Genomic DNA, 23,023 nt, shown 5'->3' on the forward strand with positions numbered 1-23,023 from the left:
TGAACCGGGATGCAGTTGCAACAAAAGCCTCAGCTGGACCCGATGGTCCCCTGGTGCTGTCCTGAGCTGGGGCCAGGGGCCAGGCCTTTCTCCCCCCGGTGAACAGGTCACTGACGCAGGCTGCCTCCACTAGGGCATAGCTTTGGGTGAGGCGGTCGCGAGGCAGGCTGACAGGTGAGGGCAGCACTCCAGCTGGTGGGTGAATAAGTCCTTCATTCCTGAGGGGGATCTGAGCAGTGCATGGCAGCGTCCAGCCCAGTAGACATTTGGGTGGTTTCTAGTTTGAGGCTGTTGTGAACATTTGTGCACCAGGACTAGTGTATGCTGGGCATTCACCTAGGAGCGGAATTGCTGGGGCATTAGGTACGCTCTACATAGCTTTGGAAGAAATGGCTGCACGGCACTCTGGGCGCTGACAAATCCTTGCTGACCCCCTGCGGTGTGCATGGCCCTGACTGTCCTCTGGGATCCCAGCCTGGTGGTGAGCGGGTGAGCACAGACAAGTGTAATATGGTCGGGGTCCCAGGTCCTCGATGGTAGGAGACCACAAAGGGCTGGGCTGCGTAACAATGTCCAGTTGGGCTGGCTTCCTACCGGGATTTGCAGGCTGGCATGAACCCGGGGCAAGCCCTTGGCTTCCTCGTCTGTAGGACGGGGATGGAAACTATTGTCCTGTCCCCTCTCGGATTCCTGCGGCATCTTACGAGGTGACCCGCGTGGAAGCACTTTGTAATGATGGGGCACTGGGAAAACTGATGGTTGGCGGCCAACGAGGGGTCCGATGTGGCGACAAACAGACCCTGCGGAGGGTGGGAGTATGATGAGCTGCGGGGTGGGGGGAGGGGGGGGGAGACCTCGGAAGCCTCAACCCCTCCTCTCCCATCTCCCCCTTAGGGGTACCGACCTTCCCGGCCCACCCTCTACCCTTGACGGTTCACAGGGCTCAGTCCATCCTGCAGTACTGAAAACAGCCAGCAGGGGCCGCCCCAATCACTGTCCGGAAGCAGCCCTGGTCTCAATGGGCCAGTAACTCTCTTCTGGGAACAAGCCTCTACAATGACTTCCCAGGCACTGGAGGGAAGAGGAGGGTGCTGTCCCCATTGTGGGGCACCCTTCACCTCACATTCAGACAACAAGTCAGCAAATATCTGAAAGCTCCCACTGTATATCAGCACAGTCGTGGGGAAGGTATTAAATAGTCACAAATGCTTACGAGGGTGCAAAGTGAGGAGGCATGGAGGGGGCGTAGCGTGGTGGTTAGGGCGGGGCTCTGGAGCCGGACCTGGTTCTGTCGCTTACTGCTTGTGATTGAGAACAAGTTGCTTAACCTGTTTGCGCCTCGCTTTCTTTACTGGAAATAGAACGTTCTCAAGGAGGTGCCGTGAGGATTAGCGAGCTAATACAGTCGTGGACTTAGAACGGTGTTGTTGGTGTGTGCCGTCGATTGCTGTCAAGTTGATTCTGACTCACAGCGACCTTGTAGGACAGAGCAGAACTGCTCCATAGGGTTTCCATGGAGGGGCTGGTGGATTTGAACTGCTGACCTTTTGGTTAGTAGCCAAGCTCTTAATCACTGCGCCACCAGGGCTCCATCAAGTTGATATGTGTTTGTTAAGTAAATAAACGTGGGAATGTGTGATGGGGGCTAGCTGGGTGCCCTCCTCCCCTATATGTTGGGCCTGAGACAGGATTCTGGTTCCTCAGGGTGCTTACCCTCACTGAGGTCCTGCAGACGGGACCCCACTGCACCAGTCTGCTGGCACGGGGCAGTCTGATGTCCACGGATTGCCCAGTAATTTTCCAGACAGGCTGAGGCTCCAGACTTGGTTTCCCTGATAAGATTCCATCCCGCGTCTCTTATATCAACAAGGCGCTCGTGGCTCCAGCTCTTTAGACAACCTCCCGGGGCAGTCAGCGCTGAAGAGAAAGCCAGGGCAGGGGAGGAGGGAGCATGAGGGTCTGTGTCCAAGGAAGGCCTTAGCACACCCAGGGACCAGGGGTGCCTGAGGGCCTGAGGCACAATAGGGGACCCCGCACCCGAGACCCTTCAGGCTGAGCCAGCCAGGACCGCAAACCTGGGGGGCCCTCGCCTCGGACTGGGCCAGCTGGAACCCTCAACCTTGCATTCACCCTGACCTTGACTCCTCACCAGTTTGCCTCGGCATTTGGAAGACGGCTTCCAGCGGAGAAGCCAGGGGAGCCAGCGGGGGTGTGGTGTGTGAGAGAAGGTTCAGCGTGGCAGCAACGTCTTTGGAAGTCACCCGGGGCCAGTTTGCCATTGCCTTCCCCTCCCCAAGACCAAAGCCATGCATGTCGGGGCTGGAAGAGACCACACACCAGCAGATCTTAGCTTTCTGTTTTACACATGGGGACACCAGGACCCAGGGGGGCACAAGAGCTGCCCAGGGTAACCTATGGGGCAAACCTGGGCTTCCAAGCTCCCTGTTCTCTCTCAGAGCCCTGGTGGTGCAGTGGTTAAGAGCTCAGCTGCTAGCACAAAGTGTGGCAGTTCAAATCCACCAGGTGCCCCTTGGAAACCCTGTGGGACAGTTCTACTCTGTCCTATAGGGTCTCTATGAGCCAGAATCGACTCGATGGCAATGGGTATCCTCTCTCACCCCAGCCAACCTCTCCAGCTCAGTCAACAGCACCATCATTCCCAGATCCCCAAAGAACATGTGTTGGGGATATCTTTCCCTTTTAGCTGAGTCCATAGCCTTTGCTGACTGTGTCCCCGGTCCAAGGTCTTGGGAAGGGCTCGGCCTGGAGTTCAAGGGCCAGAGTCCTCACAAGTCTCCACACCAACCCAGGGCCTTGCGACCTAAGGTGGCTTCATGGCTCAGCAGAGTTGCAGGCACAGCCCAGACCTTCTGAGCCTGTCTGCTCCTTCACAAGCTCCCCAGGTGGCTCGTGTGCCCTTTGCGGTTTGAGAAGCACCAGGTCAGAGCAAGCCACTTTCCCTCAAGGAACCTCAGTTTCCCCAATGGAAATGGAGGGGCAGAAACCTCTGACTTCTTCATCCCAGCTAACATACTGGGAGCCAGGCCTTTGTGGGGACCCCCTGCAGGGGTGTGTGCATTTCGTAGAGGATTCTGGAAAGTGGAAGGAGCCCTGGTGGTGCAACGGGTAAGCACTCGCTGCTAACAGAAAGGTCAGCAGTTCGAACCCACCAGTGGCTCCGCAGGAGAAAAGACCTGGCGATCTGCTCCCTGTGAAGATTGCAACCTAGGGAAGCCCTATGGGGCAGTTCTACTCTGTCCTATAGGGTCGCCATGAGTCAGAATCAGCTCGATGGCACAACCACCCCCACGGCTGGAAAGTGAATTCCGGCACCAGCAAGGCCAGGGAGCAGTCACAGGGACATACTCTCCCTTCTGTCTGCTTAGCCTCTCTGCAGGAGGCACAGGGCAGGCACGACCTCCTGGGTCCTGGGAGGCAGCGAATGCCATTCGACTCACTTCAGCTGCATTGATTGAGCATCTTCTGGGTGCCAGGGCCAGCAGCAGTGAGTCTCCAGCCTGGCTGCACATTAGAATGATCCGGGGTAATTTTTTAAAAAATACTGATGCGCCCCCCCACCCCACCCCCACCGCCCATGGAATCAGAGTCGCGCGGGGCGGTGGCAGAGCCTGGGCACAGGTACTTTTAAAGTGCAGCAGGCAGTCACAATGCCCAGCCGGGCTGAGAAAGATGGGTCTGGAGTCATACCCAGGTCACCTCCCTCCCACCCCACCGGGCCCGCCAGCTCTCTGCCCTGAGCCAAGAGAAACCACCGGGTAAATCCCTGATTGCAACCCGTGACAGCGACATTTAATTAATCATCAACCCTGGAACACAATCCCTGGCCCATAACAAGAGGACCTGCAGAGCCTTTGGAAATCTGTCCACTGGCACCCTCCAGATAACTTCCCTCCTGACTCGGAGACCTGTGCTCCAGGACGCCAGGCTGATGGGGGCCCAGCTCTGCTGTGAGGCTGGTAAGTGGAGCCCTGGACTGGGGATGCCAGGGGTGGAAGGGGCTTTGTGTCACTGCCAGGGCAGCAATCTCAGGAGGCAGAGGTGTGGTCCCCAACCCGATATGTAAACATTGCTCAGAAAGAGCTTCTGGCTCTGAGGTAGCAGTCTTCCTGTCACTGCAAGAATCCAAGCAGAGGCTGTGTGACTCAGATCTAGGGTCCCTGCAAGGATGGGCTGACTCTGCATAACTCACCTGCCTCTCAGATCCAGTTACACGGAGACTAGAGTGGCTGTGGTGGGGAACCAAAACCTGAGGATTCGACTTACGTGGTTTCAATGGCTGCGACCTTATGGCAGTAGATCGCCAGGCCTTTCTTCCGTGGTGCTGTTGGGTGGATTCAACCTTGTGACTAGCAGCCGATGCACAAACCGTTTGTGCTACCCGGGCCCCTTGCTGTGGCAGTGGGCAGCAGGGTAGAATTTAAGGGGCCTGGGGGAAGACAAGGGCCAGGGTCCCAGCTCTGTCAGGGTCTAGCTGTGGGACTCGGGTGAGGCACCTTTCCCCCAGGCCTCAGTTTCCTCATCCATAGGCTGGGGACAATGCAACCCATGCTGCCAGCTTATAGGGCGGCCAGAATGCGCCAATCCAAAGAGTCTCCTGGTGCGAAGGTTCTCTGCAAGCGCCACATGAGGGTACAGCGCTCCCTTAGTGGGACGGCCGTGCTGGGCAGGAGATGGGGAACTCTGCCTTTGATCACCAGAGCTCAGGGCTGTGCATCGCTGGACCCTGCCTCTGAAAGCTCACACACCTGAGTGGCTGCATCCAAAGCAGCAGGGATGGGAAGCAAAGCCGCTGCTGCCCAGCAACCGTGTTTGGATTCCAGGGGGGGCAATGACATTGCCGTAAAGGAGATGGTGTAGGAATGTGGGGCGAGAAGCCAGGCTGTGGCGCCCCCACTTTGGATCTTGGCTGACTTGCACAGCCTCTCCAAGCTGCTGCCCCACTGAGTGCTTTCCCGCAGAGTCAGGGGGACGACTGAAAGGTGCTCAGTGGGTGCCTGCAGCTGGAGAGACTTGATGGCTGGCAGGGTGCAATGAGGATGATGAAGCCCTAGGGAGGCGCTCGCTGACCTTCTGTCCCTGTGATTCCAAGACCTGTGATTCTCTGGTGTGAGTCCACCTGTCCAGGGGTGGAGACATCCCAAAGGCCATGAGCCGTGGTTCTTGAGCTCCCCAGCCACCGGGGTGGGTCCTTGTTGGCAAGCCTGGCACAGGGTCCCGTCCCTACAGCCTGGGGAGCTCAGGGGGCAGGATGGGTGGGTGGGAACGTCACCCTGCTTCTCTGCGTCTCAGGGCCCTGCCTGAAAACGGGGCTTATCCTAAGAATGGCCACCTCTGGGGGTGGGTGAGAAGGTGGGTGTGAGGGTGCTTTGAACTCCACGACACCCCAGGCAGCTGTGGACGGACAGGCCTACTCAGACAGCCAGACTCGGCCTGTGCCCACCTCCGCTACCCCCCACCCCAGGAGCGGGTGTAACCATGTTGCCCGGGTTGGTGGATGGGAGGTCTCCCTGCAGCCCTGTGGGCTCCTGGAGGGGACAAGTGGAGCAGAGGGTCTCGGGGGACACCCATACCTCTCAGGCCCACTGTGACCCACCTCCAAACCTGGCAGCTGAGCCCTGTGCAGGAGTGTGCCCTGTGGGTGGGTGCCAGCCTGCAGACACGCAGCCAGAACGGCAGGGCCAGGCAGGTCCACCCCCCTCACCCTTGGCCCTGCACAGGGAACGGCACCACCACACAGAGAGTGCGCGTGGGGAGACTGAGGCCCGGTGGCGCCTCACAAGGGCCACACTCAGGCAGTTGCTGAGGGGCTGCCCAAGGCAGTGAGGGGGCCCAGGAGTACAGCTGGGAGAAGGGCGCTCATGTCCGCTGGCCCCCCAGTGGTCTGTGCAGCCGGCTGTGTCCCTTTGGCTTCACTGGCCCCCCTCTAACTGTGATGATGATGGGAACATGACTCCGATGTGCCTCTGGAAGGCTCCTGAGGCAGGGATGTGGCGAGATTTGCAGACCGTCCTGTGCAGGGCAAGGCCTGCATCCTGGGGTCCCCAGAGCCTCCCCGCCCTACTGAGGGACTCAGGCAGCCATGTCCTCTCTGGACTGCCTCCTGGCCAGTAAGTTCCCTGCTTTCCTCCAGGGAGTGGATGGGAAGTGAGCTCACCTTGCCCCACTCCTCAGCCCACCTGCCCTGAGTCAGCCACATCCTGTCCAGGGGTGGCCGTGCAGGGGCTGGGGCGGCAGGACAGCGGCTCCAAACAGGAGCTCATCCCTGTTGGTTACGTCTAGGCCCAGGGAGCTGAGGATAGGGGGTCTTTGGCTCCCTGTCAGGGCTACCCTGGGCCCGGTCGGCTGCCCTCCCCATTTGAACCCCCAGCTCTAGTAGCTATGAAGCCAGAGCCTGCTGAGGGGGGGCCTTTTCTGCCTCACCGGTGGCGGGTGTGGAGAGGGCCTGGCCCTGAGTGAGGGCTCAGGACAGTGCTAGGGGCTCGGATGCCGGTGACCATCTCCCTGGCAGTCAGGGCCTCTGCCCGGGTCCCTTACCAAGCCCACCCCAGGCCTTCTCTCCAGTCCCCACCTCAGGGATGGCCAGTGGCCCAGCCAAGTGAGGGGTCAGCCTCCACCCTCCCGGGTTTTGGCCGCTTACACCAAGACCCCCTACCTGTCCTCCCTCCCAGCCTGAGACCTGTCCGAGGGGAGTTACCCCCTCACATTCAGAAGCCCGGGGAAGGTGCCCCAGACTCCAGGCCCCGGCTGGACAGGCCATCATTCCCATTTGTGATAAGAGACCAGAGGGGCAGTGAGCCGACCAGGCCACATCAGAGCCAGGCCTAGGTGTGAGACCTTGCCCATCGGCACCCCGGCTGCCTGCCCACTCTGTGGAGGTCAGCTCCAGAAGGCTCAGTAATCCAAATCGTCCAGCCTACTGTCAGGGCTCCCCACCCGCCATACGGCCCCAGGCCATGATCTGTGCTCATTCAGGGACTTCCCCTTGCTGAGGCCCAGCCTCGGGGAGCAGCGATCTGGCCGGCCTGTCTGATGGGAGGGACAGCCATGGACAGCTGGGAGAGAGGTCGCATTCCAGGAAGGGGGAACAGCAAGGGCCAGGGCGTGGGTGACGGAGTGGTGAGTGTGGACGCTGGGACTCTGTGGGGGCAGGGCGGTGACGGGGGGGAGGGTGGCAGCAGGTCCAGAGGACCCCAGGCCAGCGTGAGGGCTTGTCCCCAACACCCGGGGCGAGGAAACCATGGTGGGCTTACCTGGCTTGTGGAGGTCAGAGGCAGATTCGCCGTGACCTCAAGAGTGTCCCTTGTGCCTGACCAGGGTAAGCTCCCCTCCTCGTCCCCCGAGTGTGACCACAGAGCTGCTGCCAGTGGACGGTGACCAGATCGGGGGTTAGGGGGTATCCTTCTAGGCTGGGATCTGGCCCAAGTTCTGGTTGTTCACCTCTTTTTATTTTCAAAATAAAATAACCCAGAGAGAGAGGGCCAGGAGCGGAGGCGGGCTGGGTGGGAGACAGGGCCCCAGGAACCCACTGTGGGCAGTTCTCGGGCAGGGAACTCTCTGTTCCTCCAGGTAGCAGGCGTGGGAGGAAGGGGTGTCTGGTAGGGAACTTTCCCTGCCTGCCTTCCATGTCAGGAAATCCCCTGGTCTCAGAGCCACAGCAGGCCTTGCCTGGGCACAGCCACAATTCTGAAGGGCTGACTCCTAGCCAGGCTGCACCCTGCATCCCGTCGGGGGCTGTCGGCCCCTTTCTCTCCTTCACAAGTGGTGCAGCTTCACCTTGGGGAAAATTAGAAAGTCTGACAAGCAAAGAGGAAAACACAGCACCAACACCTGGCCCATCTTCCAGAGCTGACCACAATTATAGATCAGCCCACCCCCGCTGAGGCTGTTTCTATGCATTATATTGGATATTGTTATGGACTGAACTGTGTCCCCCAAAAATATGTGTTGTAAATCCTAACCTCTAGGCTTATGGTGATAATCTCATTTGGGAATGGGTTGTCTTTGTTATGTTAACGAGATAGGATTAGCACAGGGTGTATCTTGGGTCAGTCTCTTTTGAGGTATGAAACAAGCAAGCAAGCAGAGATGGGGAAGAGAGATGCCACGGGAAGATCGGGAAGATCGCCCAGTAGCAGAAGCTCAAAGGGACAAGGACCTTCCCTGAGAGCAGAAAGAGAGAGAGAGAGCTTCTCCTAGAGCCAGCACCCTTAATTTAGACTTCTAGCCTCCTAAACCATGATAAAATAAATTTCTGTTTGTTAAAGCCACTCACTTGTGGTGTTTCTGTTATAGCAGCACCGGATAACTGAGACCAATATGTATGTGTGTGGTATGTCCGCGTGCAGTTAACAAAAACAGGATCATGTTATGTTTACTGTTCTAAAATCTATTCTGTTCACTGTTGTCAAATCTGCTGGATTGAACAGTGATAATCAGCACTGGCTATTGAGCTAGGCGGAGCAGGCACAGGCATCAGCTCCTTGTCATCTTGACGGCATCCCTGCAACAGGGAAACGGAGGCTTAGGGAGGTCATGGCAGGAACTCAGACTCCGGACCGGCAAAGCGGGGTCCCCACGGGCTCTAAGCAGGTTTTGGGTGGCCCCGGGGTAACCGCGGTGGTAAGGGGGACGGGGACGGTGTGTGCGCTGGAGGTGGGGGGAAGCAGGGGGTGCGGAGGCAGCCCCGGGGTGCTGGGAGTGTGTCAAGGTGGTCCTGGGAAGCTGGGGGCTCCTAAGGTGGCTTGGGCGAACTGGTGGGCCCGAGTCCGGGTCCCTCCCGGCCTGCACTGACGTCTTCCGGTTCCAGCTACCCCAGGCGCCGAAGATCCGCTCGAGACACTTCGCTTCCACCCGGAGGCCAAGGGCGCGCAGGTGCGTCTGGACGCGCGGCGGTGCACGGCGCGGCGGCACGCCACGTTCCATGACGGCATCGTGTTCAGCCAGCGGCCGGTGCGGCCCGGCGAGCGCGTGGCCCTGCGCGTCTTGGGGCACGAGGACCAATGGTGCGGCGGCCTCCGCGTGGGCTTCACGTGCCTGGACCCCGCCCACGTGCCCGCGCCCAGCCTGCCGCCCTTCGTGTGCCCTGACCTGGAGAGGCAGAGCCCCACGTGGGCGGCCATGCTGCCCGAGGGCTGCGCGCTCGCGGGGGACGTGGTCTGCTTCTGGGTGAACCGCCGCGGCCAGCTCTTCGCGGAGGTCAACGGGGGCCCCCGGATCCTGCTGCGCAAGGGTGTGCGCATGGGCGCCCCTCTCTGGGCTGTGATGGATGTGTACGGGACCACCAAGGCCATCGAGCTGCTGGGTGAGGCAACTGGCGGTACCCAGGCACCACCCCCCGGGAGGAAGGTGGAAGCTCAGGTGGCACCTCCCCCGCATCCCAGGGCTACGGGAAGACCCACTGATTCATTCATTCATCTTTAGTTATTCCCCCAGCCCCTGCCCAGGGTCAGGTATGGAGACAGGTACTGGGGACAGCAGATGGACAAGACCAGTCCCTGATGGATGATAATAAGATCAGCATCCCAAACATCTGTTCAAGGGCTGATAGCATCTCACAAAGGAAGAAACATCTGTGCGGGCCTTTGCAGTCTAAGTAGGAGCTCACTAGGAGCCCAGGGTGTGGTAAGCAAAGGGAATAGTAAGTGTGGGGAGAAGGTAAGACGCCCAGGCAGTGACTGGAGAAATAAGATCCATCCCTCCCGCTACCCTTGAGGAGAGTAGATTTCAGGGGAGCAGTAGAAGCAGGGAACATGCATTAAAAGAAATATTAGCATTTCTGCTCTGGGGGTCCGTGGACCTGCACAGGCAGCCCCCCGACCCAGGGATTTTGTTTAACATCGTCACAGCTGCTGGAGCCTCACCTGGAGCGCCTGATTTGGCAGGTGCGGAGTGGGACCCAAGCATCTGTGTATTCCTGGCCTTCTCGGGGGAGTGGATCCACATCCGGGTTTGAGGATGTGGATAATGCTGAGGATCTCCACCCAGGCGGTGGCAGTGGGCCACAGGAGGGCACGGAAGGAAGGGCAGTTTGGGAGGAAGAATCTACAGCCTCATGAATTCTGGCCTCTGCTGGGTTGAGTTAGGGAAGGGATGGCCAGGGCAGGGCCTTAAAATCAGCCAGGAGCTCCAGCCCTGAAATGCAGGAAAGAAAGGAGATGGACACCTTGCTCCAGGGGTCAGGTGGGATGGCAGCCTTGGGTTTTCTCAAGCCGGGTACTGAGCTTCTCCTCTCTGCCACAGACCCCATGGCCAGCTGGTTCCCCACCACGAGGCCCTGGTTCCTTGGTGACGGTGACGATGTTGTGCCTGAGCCTGAAGGTGAGCACTTCCCTGAGCACCAGGGACTCCCCAGGACTCTAGCACTGGGGCAGGGGGCTGGGGGCGGCTGAGCCCTGGGAACTTGGAAATGTCTCTCTGACTCCCAGGACGGTCTCCAGCATGGCTCAGGTTCATGGGCTTTGGGCCAAAAGGCTTGGCCCTGCCTGCTAAACACCTAAAAGCAATTTAACAGCCCTGCTTTCTGGAACTTTGGCTCACTTCACATTACTAGAGCACATTCATGATGACCAGATAATGTTATTTTGTTCCTGCTTTGAAAGCATAACCCACGCTCATTATAAAAGCTTTGCCAAATAGAAATAAATTAAATATTACCAGAGAAGAAACTGTCTACAGGACTAATAGTCTACATGAACCATGGCCTCATCTACCCTGAGACCAGAAGAACTAGATGGTGCCCGGCTACCACTACCGACTGTTCTGATCAGGACCACAATAGATAGACCCGGATAGAACAGGAAAAAAACACAGCACAGAACTCAAATTCTTAAAAAGTGCAGCTTACTGGACGAATTGAGACTGGAGGACTCCCTGAGACTATTGCCTGGAGATACTCTTTAAACCTTGAACAGAAACTATATCCTGAGGTCACCTTTTAGCAAAATAACAGATTGGCTCACAAAATAAAGGTAATTACCTGTGAGTATGGGGCTCCATTAAAATACCATTTATATAAGACCACAAGGTCAACCATTACCCTGAAGTAGAGATGAGAAGACAAAGGGGGGGGGGAGGGAAACTAGAGTACTAGAAATGAAACGACCGTAACGCAATTAATGAGATGTTGACATACTGTGAAAAATGTAACTAATGTCACTGAACAATTTGTGTAGAAATTGTCAAATGGGCACCTAATTTGCTGTGTCAACTTTCATGGAAAACACAATAAAATATTTTTTTAAAGAAATTAAACATTAAAAGATAAAGAAGAAAGTGAAAATCAACCCCTTATCCACATGCCCAGAGTTAACCGTTACCTCTTGGGTGGCTTTCTGTCCAGTATTTTTCAGTCGTGCATCTAGATGAGGAATTGTTTGTGTTTTCTTTTCCTTTTTTTCTAAACTGGAATTTTGTGATATATGTGTATATATATTATGTTTTCTATCCAGTTTTTCTCACTTGACTACATTGTGAGCGTTTTCTCACGAGGTGAATATTCTTCAAAACACGACTACATAGTTCTCTGTCATGCGGTTATCTCAGGAGTAGGCTGCCTGCACTCGCCCCGTGTGCCCCTGATCTGTGCTCTCCTTTTTCCAGCCAGAGCAGAAGAGGAGGAGTGTGCCATCTGTTTCAACCACGCTGCCAACACCTGCCTTCTCCCCTGCGGCCATACATACTTCTGCAGCTGCTGTGCCTGGAGGGTCTTCAGGGACACGGCCAAGTGCCCGGTGTGCCGCTGCCAGATTGAGACAGTGACGCCAGTGCAGGGCCGTCCTGCCGTGAGGTCTGGGGAAGGCTCCTGGGCGAAGAAGAACTCCAGTGTGAGTGGCAAATTGGACCTGGCCCTGAGCCTGGCCCCTGCAGAGGGAGGGGTGCAGCCCTGCCCTGTTTCTGGAGAAGAATCGTGAAGGATAGCCAGCACCAGCCCCGCAGAGAGAGGGAGGCGAGGGGAGCAATGCTGTTTCCCTCACCCCTCCACCAGCAGATGGTTGCGGTAGGGCCAGTGGAGCAAGAAGGAACCCCTTTTTGTGCCCAATCCAGAACTATCCTCCTGATGGGGTGCCTGGCCCCAGGAAGTGGCTTCAGTAGTGGGCCAGGGGCTTAAGTTCCCTCTGCTTAGCTCCAGGTTCATTTGTGCCCAGGGCTTGCCAAGACTTCTGGCTGGCTGGCTGGCACAGCCACCATAGACCCAGCAATCCTTGGTACTCATAAGCTCAGAGGACAAAAGCTGGAAATCTAACAACTATGCATGTCACCAAGAAGGAGCTCTGTTCAGAGAGGGGGTGGCCCGGTCCCTCATTTTATAGTAGAGGAAGTTGAGGTATCTGCCGTGTTCGCTGGAAGCCTCGCACACCTGAGGTATTGAGGAGCCTGGGTCAGACGCAGGGACGCGTACGGGTGGGATGTTTACAGACCCATGTGGAAAGCTGGGTCACCTCTGAGAAGTCCTCTGTAAAGTGAGTCTGTAGTTACCTGCCCTGCTTACCTCACAGGGTGGTTGTGAGTGAGATCCCAGTGAGCTGATGCAGCTGAAGCTGATGAAACACACTTGGGTGTACTGTTGTCATGGTTACTCCCTTGCCAATAGCTCGGAGATTCAAGTTTATCTTTGTGAAAGATTTTCTAATGACTGTGTCTCCTTTGTTGCAGTCAGTGGGAGGGGGTGGAGCTGTGACCTGGTCAGGATGCCAGGCACCAGGCACTTGGGGGCATCCCCTCCTGTCCTCCACATATGCTGTTTGGCTGACAGGTGGGGCTTTGGGCATGCAGGCTCCTGGACTTTATTCTGCTGAGCACGTGAAGAGGACAGTCCTACGCTCCTAGTCCTGACGTCCCAAACAGATTTTGCCCTGCCATCCTTGACTTTGTAGGACTGCCTGGAGGCTCTGGCTTCTCCTGAAGAGTGGAATTGACCTGAGAGGCTACCTCAGCAGGTGTTTGTGGCAGGGGGCAAAGCTACACCTATTACTTTGCTGTTGTTCCCTGCTGTGTGACTAGTGGGGAGACATCTCCTGGGGGAGAGGGCTATATGAAGGCGGCTTCAAACCATTTGTTCTCCAAATTGTAATGACAGTCACCTTCACAGAAAGCCTCCCTGCCTACCCAATAGCCAGCTGGAGGGTCAGGGCATCAGGTTTGATGGAGCCAGAGATCTACTGTGGAGTGGGATCCTCTCTCTTCCCATGAGTGCTTGGGCATGTGATGTGACACCTGTGAGCCTCTATTTCTACATCTGTAATGTGGAAGTAAGATAATTTTCTTTTTGCTGGTAAGTTGTGAGGATAATAAGTATGAAACTTCCAGCTAGAGGAAGCACTCAAAATATGGCGGCTCTTTTCCCCTGAGAAAGGCATCTCTTAGGGAAGGAGGACAAGAAAGCACTGAGCTAGGCATCAGGGACGTAGATGTGGGTCCTGGCCGCCAACTAACTTTTACCAGAGGCACTTATATTACTCCAATATCTTGGAACGGTTCTTTGGATCCTAAAACAAATTTTTTCATCCTTTAAGTCTTTTTTCTTTTATTAACACACATAACTCCAGGCTAAGGATAGCACTTTAATCTTATTTCCTGTGAATTCCTCCCTTACTAGTTAACACCTAGGCAGGACTGATCTTAGAAAATATCTCTAACCAAAGGCACTTCTGGAATGATGGAGTGAGGACCTCCATAAATCCATTCCTCCATAAAAGCAACAAAAATACTGGCAAAATTTATCAAACTTTTTAAGAATTCTGTAAATTAAAGACATACAACAGTCTGAACAGTATCCAAGGAAAACTACAGAACTGTGGTAAGAACAGTGGTGTCTGTGGTGTTTTACCTTAGTGTACTCCCACCCCCACCCTCAATCCCCCAGCTCTGCGGTAACCTTGAAAACCAGTAGCAACTGAGGGGATAGACTGGGTTTGGAGCTCCTAGGAAAGCCTCATCCTCAGAGCCTTGTCACTATTTAACCTGACTTGGAACTCTCTCCCTTGGGAAAACCCCTATTCCCAGGGTATTTGTTGAACATAAGCAGCTACAATTGTTTAACATCACAGCTGCCTAAGACTGCTATACAAAATGTGGCAAACGAGCCTGGATAAAAAATTGAAAAGGAAGCTCAAGCAGGGCTATGCACACACTCAGGAAAGATCTAAGAAGGTCCCAATCTTTCATTTCTGGTTAACTTTGAGACCCTGAACAAGCAGGAAGTAAAGGCTAAGGCAGTATTGTAAATGGCCTGAGCATTGAATGCATGCCTCAACCCACCCACAGAGTTTCCTTGGCAAAAGGTGGGATATTTACCAGCTGAAGGCATTTAAGGAAATCTCTGTTCAATCATTAGCTAACTACTAAGCTAACTGAGCAGAGACTTCAGTGGCTGCACATTACAGATAATACAGGCTTTACAGAATTAATCTTGGAAAGTCACTGAACAAACAGCAGCAGCAGCAATCAGAACAGCAAACCATGGGGAGGTCTGATTTCCAGAGTGGCCACATTATAGTATCTAAAACATCAAGTTTTCAACAGAATATTATGGGACTCACAAAGAAATAGAATATGACCCATGGACAGGGAAAAAAGGATGTCAATAGAAACTGTAACTGAGGGAGCCCAGATGTTGGACTTACTAGACAAAGACTTTAAATCAGCTATAATAAATATGTTCAAAGAAGTAAAGGAAACTATGCCTAAAGAAGTAAAGTATGTCAATTATGTATCATCAAATTGAATATCAATAGAGATAGAAATTATAAAACCAAATAGAAATTCTGGCATTGAAAAGCACAATAACTGAAAATGAAAAGTTCACTAGAGGGGCTAGACAGAAGATTTAAATTGTCAGAAGAAAGAATCAATGAACTCAAAGATAGGTACTATGAGATTATCTTGTCTGAAAAATAGAAAGAAAAATGAACAGAGCCTCAGAAACCTATGGGCCACTATCAAGCACAACAATATACAAATAATGGAAATACCAGAAGAAGAGGAGAGAGAAAGGGGCAGAAAAAAATATTCATGAAAATTTCCCAAATTTGATGGAAAAAAATATTAATCTACACATCCAAGAAGCTCCAAGATAAACTCCAAGATAAACTCCAAGATAAACTCTAAGAGATCTACACCTAGACACACCATAGTCAAAACACCAAAGACAAAAGGTAAAGAGAGAATCTTGAAAGAAGCAAGAGAAAGACGGTCAAACGTACAAGGGATCCCCAATAACAGCTGAATACTCATCAGAAGCTAAGGAAGCCAGAAGACAGTGGGATGCCACCAAAAGTGCCAAAAAAAAAAAAACATTGTCAATCAAGAATTCTATATCCAGAAAGCTATCCTTGAAAAGTGAAGAACCAACCACTCTGACAGGGATCACACAGTAGAGGGTCCCGGACAGATCAGGAGAAAAATGTAGAACAAAATTCAAATTTACAAAAAAAAAAAAAAAAAAAAAGACCAGACTTACTGGTCTGACAGCCACTGGAAGAACCCCTGAGAGTATGGCACCTGGACACCCTGCTAACTCAGAACTGAAGCCACTCCCAGAGTTCACCATTCAGCCAAAGATTAGACAGTTGTATAAAACAAACAATAACACTCATGAGGTATGTGCTTCTTCGTTCAATCATGTAAATGAGACCAAAAGGGCAACACTTGCCCAAAGGCAATGATGAGAAGCCAGAAAGGGACAGGAAAAATAGACAAATGGAAACAGGGAATTGGGATGGAGAAGGGGAGAGTGTTGGCACATTGTGGGGATTGCAATCAATGTCACAAAACAATTTGTGTATAAATTGTGGAATGAGAAACTAATTTATTCTGTAAAATTTCACCTAAAACACACACACACACACACACACACACACACACACACACACAAAACTCAACAGAAAATGACTGGGTCAAGAGCTATAACACTGGAGAGGGTGCAAGACAGTGGCAGCAGTACGAGTGGTGGGAACCACAGGAGCAGCAGACGGCTGCTCTGGTGCTTGCCAGCCCACAGAGAAAGAGAGCTCGAGCTGAGTGCCTTCAGTCAGGGGGCTTGTTGGCAGAGCAGGTGCCTCCAGGCACTTGTCAGCAGAGCCAGAAGAGGAATAACACTTGCCAGAGCCGGGCAAAGGCCTGGGAAGGCCCAGCAGCAGCGGCAAGGCCCAGTGAGGCCCAGTGGCCAAGAGTAGGGCCTCTGGCTGGCACGGCCAAGAGAAGGGCCTGCCTGGAGGCACAACTGATAAAAAGGTGACAGCTCTCTTGGCTGGAAGCCATCATGATCAACAAAGTGTATCCTGTCTCCTGAATTGTATCCTGTTACTTCCAAGTTGCTCCTGGTCCCAAGTTGCAGTCTGTTACTTCCATAATAAACCATATAATCGTGGGTATGGTCTGTGAGTTCTGTGTGACCATTGCAATGAATTATAAAACCCAGCAGAGGAGAGAGTGCCATAGGGGGTGGGGGGACAACTGGTGTCAGAAAAGGTGAAAAAGTTGGAGAGTGGAGGTATGTCTGACCTCCACCTCATAGGAACCAGTCTTGTGCTGATGTTGATTCTTTTCCCCCTGTAGTTAGGTGACTTCTGACACTAGATTACAGGAACATAAGCAGAAAATGTCTGGGCCTTGCAGCAAAGGTGTAGATAGGAGGAGGTTGCCCAGTTTTTTCTGTATATGGTAGTATTCGTTGTTTCTGGTGCTGATGTAGGCCCACAATTCTACACTTCTCAGATACTTTACTCCATGCATGCAGTCAAGACCACCAGACTTTGGTGGATATCCATGAGAAACAAGGGGGCAACCAAGAACCATCTCCTTATCTTATGTAAATCCTTTGGTTAGTGATTTGCTGTTTTGAGAGAAAACCAAAATAAATGCCACCTCTAACTAGATGCAAGTCATTAATCGTGTCCATCATCAAAGCTAGATTGGACTCTTTGGTCTGGCTTAGTGCCCAGGTGTAGCTGTATTAGCATCAGGCAAAATAGAATTTAAGGAGAAAGGCTTTATAGGGGATAAAGAGGGAATTCATATTGATAGAAAGAGCAATCTGCTAAGAAGATATATAATGTCAAACTTCTATGTACCTAACAACATATCTTCCTAATAATGAGCAAAAACTAGTAGAAATAGAAGACAAACTTTTAAAAAGCACAAAGGAGGACACTTTAATATATCTCAGAGATTGACGATTTAAAAAAATACATGAGAACTAAATAAAATAAGTTATATTAAAAAGATTCTGACAGACCAACAAGACAAAAAATTAGTAAAGCTATAAATAATTTGAAGAGCGCAGTTAATCTTCATCTAGTAGATATATGCAAGATTTCAATCTCCAAAACCAAAGAACATATATTCTTTTCAAATATATCAAACACAAAATTTTTCCATAGGTTAGACCACAGATCCCAAAAAGGAAAAAAAAAAAAAAAAGATCATATGAACTATATTTACTGAATACAATGCAATAAAATTATAATTTACTAACAGAAAGGGGGATACACCTAACAATATAGAGCTTAAAAAATAACAAGAATATATAATGTACAACTTTACACCAATAAATTTGAAAACTTAGATGAAAGGGATGATTTTCTAGAAAAATATAAATTCTCCAAATTGGCTCAAAAAGTAGAAACCTTAATATCAGTAAATCTAGAAGATATTGAAAAGTAGTCAACTTCCTAAAAATGTTTACAAGATTAACATCAAAAAATTAATAGGTTTTGGTTAATAATAACAATAACAAATAGATGAAGAGATAGTCAAGAAGATTAACAATGACAATACTCTGTAAAACAACTGGAAATAAAGGTAACAAAATATTCAAGCCACTATGAAAGAACATACCAAAGAACAAAAACAAATGAGAGCTATACTATGTTCATGGGTAAAAGTCTTAATACTGTAAAGATGCCCTTCTTTCAAAAACACCATAAATCCATGAATTATGTGCAGCCTCAGTAAATAGCTCAATGGGTTTTTCCACGGACCTTGAGAAGCTCTTTCTTAAATTCATATAGATATTTATTGTTGTTGTATGCCGTCTAGTCACTTCTGACTCCTAGCGACCTTACAGGACAGAGGAGAACTGCCCCATAGGGTTTCTAAGGCTGTAGTCTTTAAGTAAGTAGATTCTCACATCTTTTTGGGCTGGTGGGTTTGAACCACCAGTCTTTCGGTTAGCAGCCTAGCACGTAACCCCTGAGCCACCAGGACTCCTTATATAGATGTCTAAATGCACACAAACAGCCAAGACAATTTTGAAACAAGAATACGATATTATAAAGCCATGATAATTTAAGCAATATTTTGATTTATGTGGATTTGTGCAGGATTGACTATCCATTTAGGGAAAAAAATTGAAATCATACCATTCACAAAAATAAATACCAGATGGATTAAAGACTTGGTATGATTCGTTTTTTATGAAATGATCAGAATAGACAAATTTATATAGGCAGAAAGTAGACGAGTTGTTTCCAGGAGCTGGAGGGAGGGGAGAATGGAAAATAACTGAGTTTCTCTCTGAGGTGATGAAAATGTTCCGGAATTAGCATTGATGGTCGCTCAACTTTTGTAACTATACTAAAAATCACTGAATTTCACAGTTTAAAATGATGAATATTATAGTATATGAATTATATCTCAATAAGAAAAATTCTCACCCCCCAAAAAAAACAGAGACAGATTAATAAAGACATGCCATTGGGAAACAATATGGACTCAAACGTATCAAAGATCATGGAAATGGCGCAAGATCGGACAACGTTCCGTGCTGTTGTGCAGAAGGTCTCCATGAGTCGGTGCCAACCTGACAGCAGCTAAGAACAGCAACAGCACTGGGATAAAAAGAAGAAGGCATTATGAGCCCTGGGGAGCAGGAAAAGCCTCAAAGAGGAGATGCCCTTTGAACTGGTGTTAAAGGGCAAGTAGCCATCTTGAACACAGAGACGGGGAAGAGGGTATCTGGATAGCGGCAGAGCACTTGTGAAGGTGGAGACGTGGGGGACGTGTTGGGGAGCAATGAGGAGGGCCACTTGGCTGAAGCAGCAGAGGTGCTGCGGTGGGTGCTCCGACCGTCACGGGGGACTCTGCAGGCTGGGGGAGCAACTGGGTCAGAGCAGGAGGGCTAACCTGTCTGGAGGCCGTCACTCAGGTGAGTGCCGCAGCCAACACATTCTGCTTGTAAAGCATGTCAGGAAAGAGACCGCTGGCTGCTCAGTTTCCCTTTCCTGGAAGTCTGAGGCTTACAGATAGGGAAGATGGAGTCACAGGACTAGAGCAGGAGATGGGGTGTAGTGAATCACTTCCACAAGGATATTGCACTCAGGTAAAAAGAAAGAAAAACTGCAGCCAAGCAGAAGAGGCGTTTGCTGCAAGCAGGAAGCAGCTGGCCTGGGCCCAGGGCCCTCCTCTGGGGTTTTCCTGGACACTGGCGAAAAGTCCCTTGACCAGGTGACTTTCAGATAGGGCTTCCTGTGAGGCCTCCTTGCTCGGGTATGAGGCAACAGTCTGGGGAGTAAGGAGCTCTCCTCCCACCCTAGGTCCCCCCAGGGCAGGGACCAGCTTCAGCATGTCATCTGTCCACCACCCCTTCTTTCCCCATCTCTTTCTCTCACACACTCACGAGCACACACACATCTGCACGCACACACGTGCACATGCACACACACACTCACACAGGGTGCCCAGCCCAGCATGCTGTCTTCAGTGGGCTATCCATCCGGGTTTTCCCTGGATGAAGTCCCCCTCTCACCCCGGCCCTGCACTCCAGCAGAGGTCTCCTGCCTGCTGACAAGCTGCTGAGGGAGTGTTCCCCGTGGAAGGACTCCACCAGCAAAGGGTGGGAGTGCGGAACCAGATTCCCGATCTGGGCCTGGTGGATAACAACACATGCAGGGCAGGGCAAAGAGGATGAGGTGCTGTCCCACCCTGCACAGACCCTCCAGCTGTCCTGCTGCCAGCTTCCTTCGAAGGAGGAGGAGGTGGGTCACCCCGTGAGCTTAGAGGTGGTGACTGTGTTTCTCTGGTGAGGCCAGCCTGCCTGTCTTTCTCAGACAGATCTGCATGAAATAGGCAGGACAGAGCAGATGGTAATATTCCCATTGTATGGTCGGGAAATCTGAGGTCCAGAAGCTGTCTGACTCGCCCAAGGACGCACAGTAGTCCGTGGTGTTGTCAGGACTAGATCCCAGATCCGAATCCCAGCCAAGGGACCTTCTGCTTCAAGCTGTGCCATGTACGGTATGACACGGGTGCAGATCACCTGGTAAATACCACCTCTCCCCAGCCTCCCCAAAGTTCCCAGCAAAAAAACACCTTCAAAAAACCCATTGTCTCTGAGATGAAAGGGCTGACGGGGGACCCCCTGCCTGGTCTCCCTTCTTAACCCAATCCATCTTACTGGCTTTCTCTCCAGGTCCCTGCCCGACTCCCTCTGCTCCTCTGGGGTTCTGCTGGATAAAGAAATGACCAAATACACTCGGCTGTTTGCTGGACTCCTCAAAAGTGTGTGCGGTCTTGGGGTTGACAGGGGACTCGACTATCCCAACAGCCCTGAGCTCCCTAAAAGGGAAGAATCGAAGTACCAGAGGACATAGGCTGGCTCTTCCCTTCCCCAAATAAAGACTGAAAAAGGACAAGTCCTCTGCCTCACCCTGAGGTGAACCCTTTCTCAGTGTCTGTGAGGAGGGGTGGGTTTTATGGCCAAGGGCCCCACGCCTGTGCAGCAAATAGGCTTTCCCTGGCTGCAAGACAATTCGGGTATTGGGTGTCCTCTTAGGGATAAACTGGGGGCTGCTGCCCACTGAGAGGCTTGAGGCTGGGCTTTCACCCCAGTGAATCTACCAGGCCCAGAAATCTGCTTCTGTCAGCAGCCAGCAGATGCCCCAGGGTAAAATCTAGAGAGACAAACATCAGCCGACCTAACTGTCTGAGGCTGCCACAGAAACAGCCGTTCAGACTCTGCCGTGGGCCGTGTAACCGACCGACAGCCTCAGCCTCCCCGCTGGATCCACCACCTCGCCTTGTTTCCCGGTCTTTGTTGGACTTGTTACCATCTTCTGGACGTCAAATTCTTTAGTTCAAGCGCTGTTTTCTCTTGAGTGCTTCTCAGCGACACCATTTACTTTGCTCATGCTGTGCTCACTACACCCACCTTCGGTGTGAGGCTAATATAATCTTGAAGGAGCCCTGGTGGCACAATGGTTAAAGTGCTTGGCTGCTAACCGAAAGGTCTGCTGTTCAGACCAGCCCAGCAGCTCCACAGGAGAAAGACCTGGCGATCTGTCCCCGTGAAGATTACAGCCTAGGAAACCCTGTGGGGCGGCTCTACTCTGTCACATGGGGTCACCATGCGTCGAAAAGCAACTCGACAGCACCTAACAACACAGCAAACTAGGAATAAAAAAGGAAAATTTTCAACTTAGCAAAGGTTATAATACCAAAACCTACAGCATATAATATACTTAACAGAGAAAATTTAAATGGATTTCCACGAAGATTAGAAACAATTTTGACCAAAGTGTTAAGAAAATAAAAAGAAATAAAATTGATAAGGACTGGAAGAGATCAAACTATCATTATTTGCAAATGACATGACATCTTTGTAGAAAAACAATCAACAGACAAACTTTTAGAACTATTAAGGATCTTCAGCAATTATTATTGAGAACCTTGCTGGATTCAAGATGAACCCGCTCTGGCAATAGCCAGCCAAAAGTTTATATAAAAAATAAGTTACAATTTTTAATAGCCATAAAACCATAAAGAATTAGCTGAGAATACATGAGATCTGTATAGAAAATATTTTTAAAATTTAATAAAAGGCATAATAAAGATAATCTGAATGAAAGAAAAGACATCTGTACTCTCACAAATTAATCTAAAAATTCAATGCAATCCCAATGATGATTCCAGTTTAATTTTTTTTTAAGAGTTTGATAAACTAACTCTGAAGTTTACCTGGATGACTAAAGATCCACAAGTAACTAAGTTCTTATTTACTTATTTATTTAAATAATTTAGTTGATTTATGTTGCTGTTGAGAATATATACGACAGAACATACACCAATTCAACAATTTCTACATGTACGATTTGGTGACATCGATTACATTCTTCAAGTAGTGCAACTGTTCTCACCCTCATTTTCTGAGTTGTTCTTCCCCCATTAACATAAACTCACCGCCCCCTAAGTTTCCTATCTAATCTTTCGAGTTGCTGTTGTCAATTTGATCCCATACAGACAGATGTTAAAGAGCACAATGCTCAAGGCAGACATTCTTTACTAGTTAACCTAAACTATTATTTGGTTTTAAGAAGACTTTGGGGGATATTTTTGGTTTAAGTTTTAAAGATTATCTTAGGGCAATAGTTTCAAGGGTTTATCCAGTCTCCGTGGCTCCAGAAAATCTGGATTCTGTTAGAATTTGAAATTCTCTCTGCATTTCCTCCCTTTTGATCAGGATTCTTCTACAGAATCTTTCATCAAAATGTTCAGTAGTGGCACCATCCAGTTCTTCTAGTCTCGTGGCAAAGGGAGTCTCATGGAGGCAATTAGCCACACATTCCATATCCTCCTCCTATTCCTGACTCTCCATCTTCCTCTGTGGCTCCAGGTTGTTGCACCTTTGATGGTTGCTTGCAAGCTTTTAAGACCCCAGGCACTACAGCACAAACGAGGTAGAACAGAGGCACTAAACACAATATTAGGCCAATTAACTGGAATGTCCACAGCTAAGGTTTTAACAAAGAAGGAAGATTCACCCTATCAGGTAATAAGATACCCAACTGAATCACAGTGCTCTGGAGCAGTTAGATGCTGGAGCAAGAACAGACAAACAGAACATGGAACAGGATAGAGATATTGGAAACAGACCTGTGGATACACGAGAACTTAGTATCTGAAAAGGGGGAAAATTGATTGAATAGTATCTGGTGTTGGGAAATTGGCTCATAAAGGAAAAAAATAAAACTGAATCTCTGCCTAAGACCATTTTAAAAAGTTATACTCT

The 23,023-nt window shown here is 50.8% G+C and overlaps 1 protein-coding gene across 1 annotated transcript; it reads left to right on the top strand.

The window, feature by feature from the left end:
* Window positions 1-3,949: 3,949 nt before the first annotated feature.
* Window positions 3,950-11,930, top strand: NEURL3 (neuralized E3 ubiquitin protein ligase 3). Its single transcript, XM_004369420.1, has 4 exons — window positions 3,950-3,977; window positions 8,837-9,322; window positions 10,261-10,338; window positions 11,626-11,930. The coding sequence occupies exons 1-4, from the start codon at window positions 3,950-3,952 to the stop codon at window positions 11,928-11,930; spliced, it is 897 nt and encodes a 298-aa protein (XP_004369477.1).
* Window positions 11,931-23,023: the final 11,093 nt, after the last annotated feature.

The sequence above is a fragment of the Trichechus manatus genome, unplaced genomic scaffold (genome assembly GCF_000243295.1).
Source record: "Trichechus manatus latirostris isolate Lorelei unplaced genomic scaffold, TriManLat1.0 scaffold00004, whole genome shotgun sequence".
Lineage (NCBI taxonomy): Eukaryota > Metazoa > Chordata > Mammalia > Sirenia > Trichechidae > Trichechus > Trichechus manatus.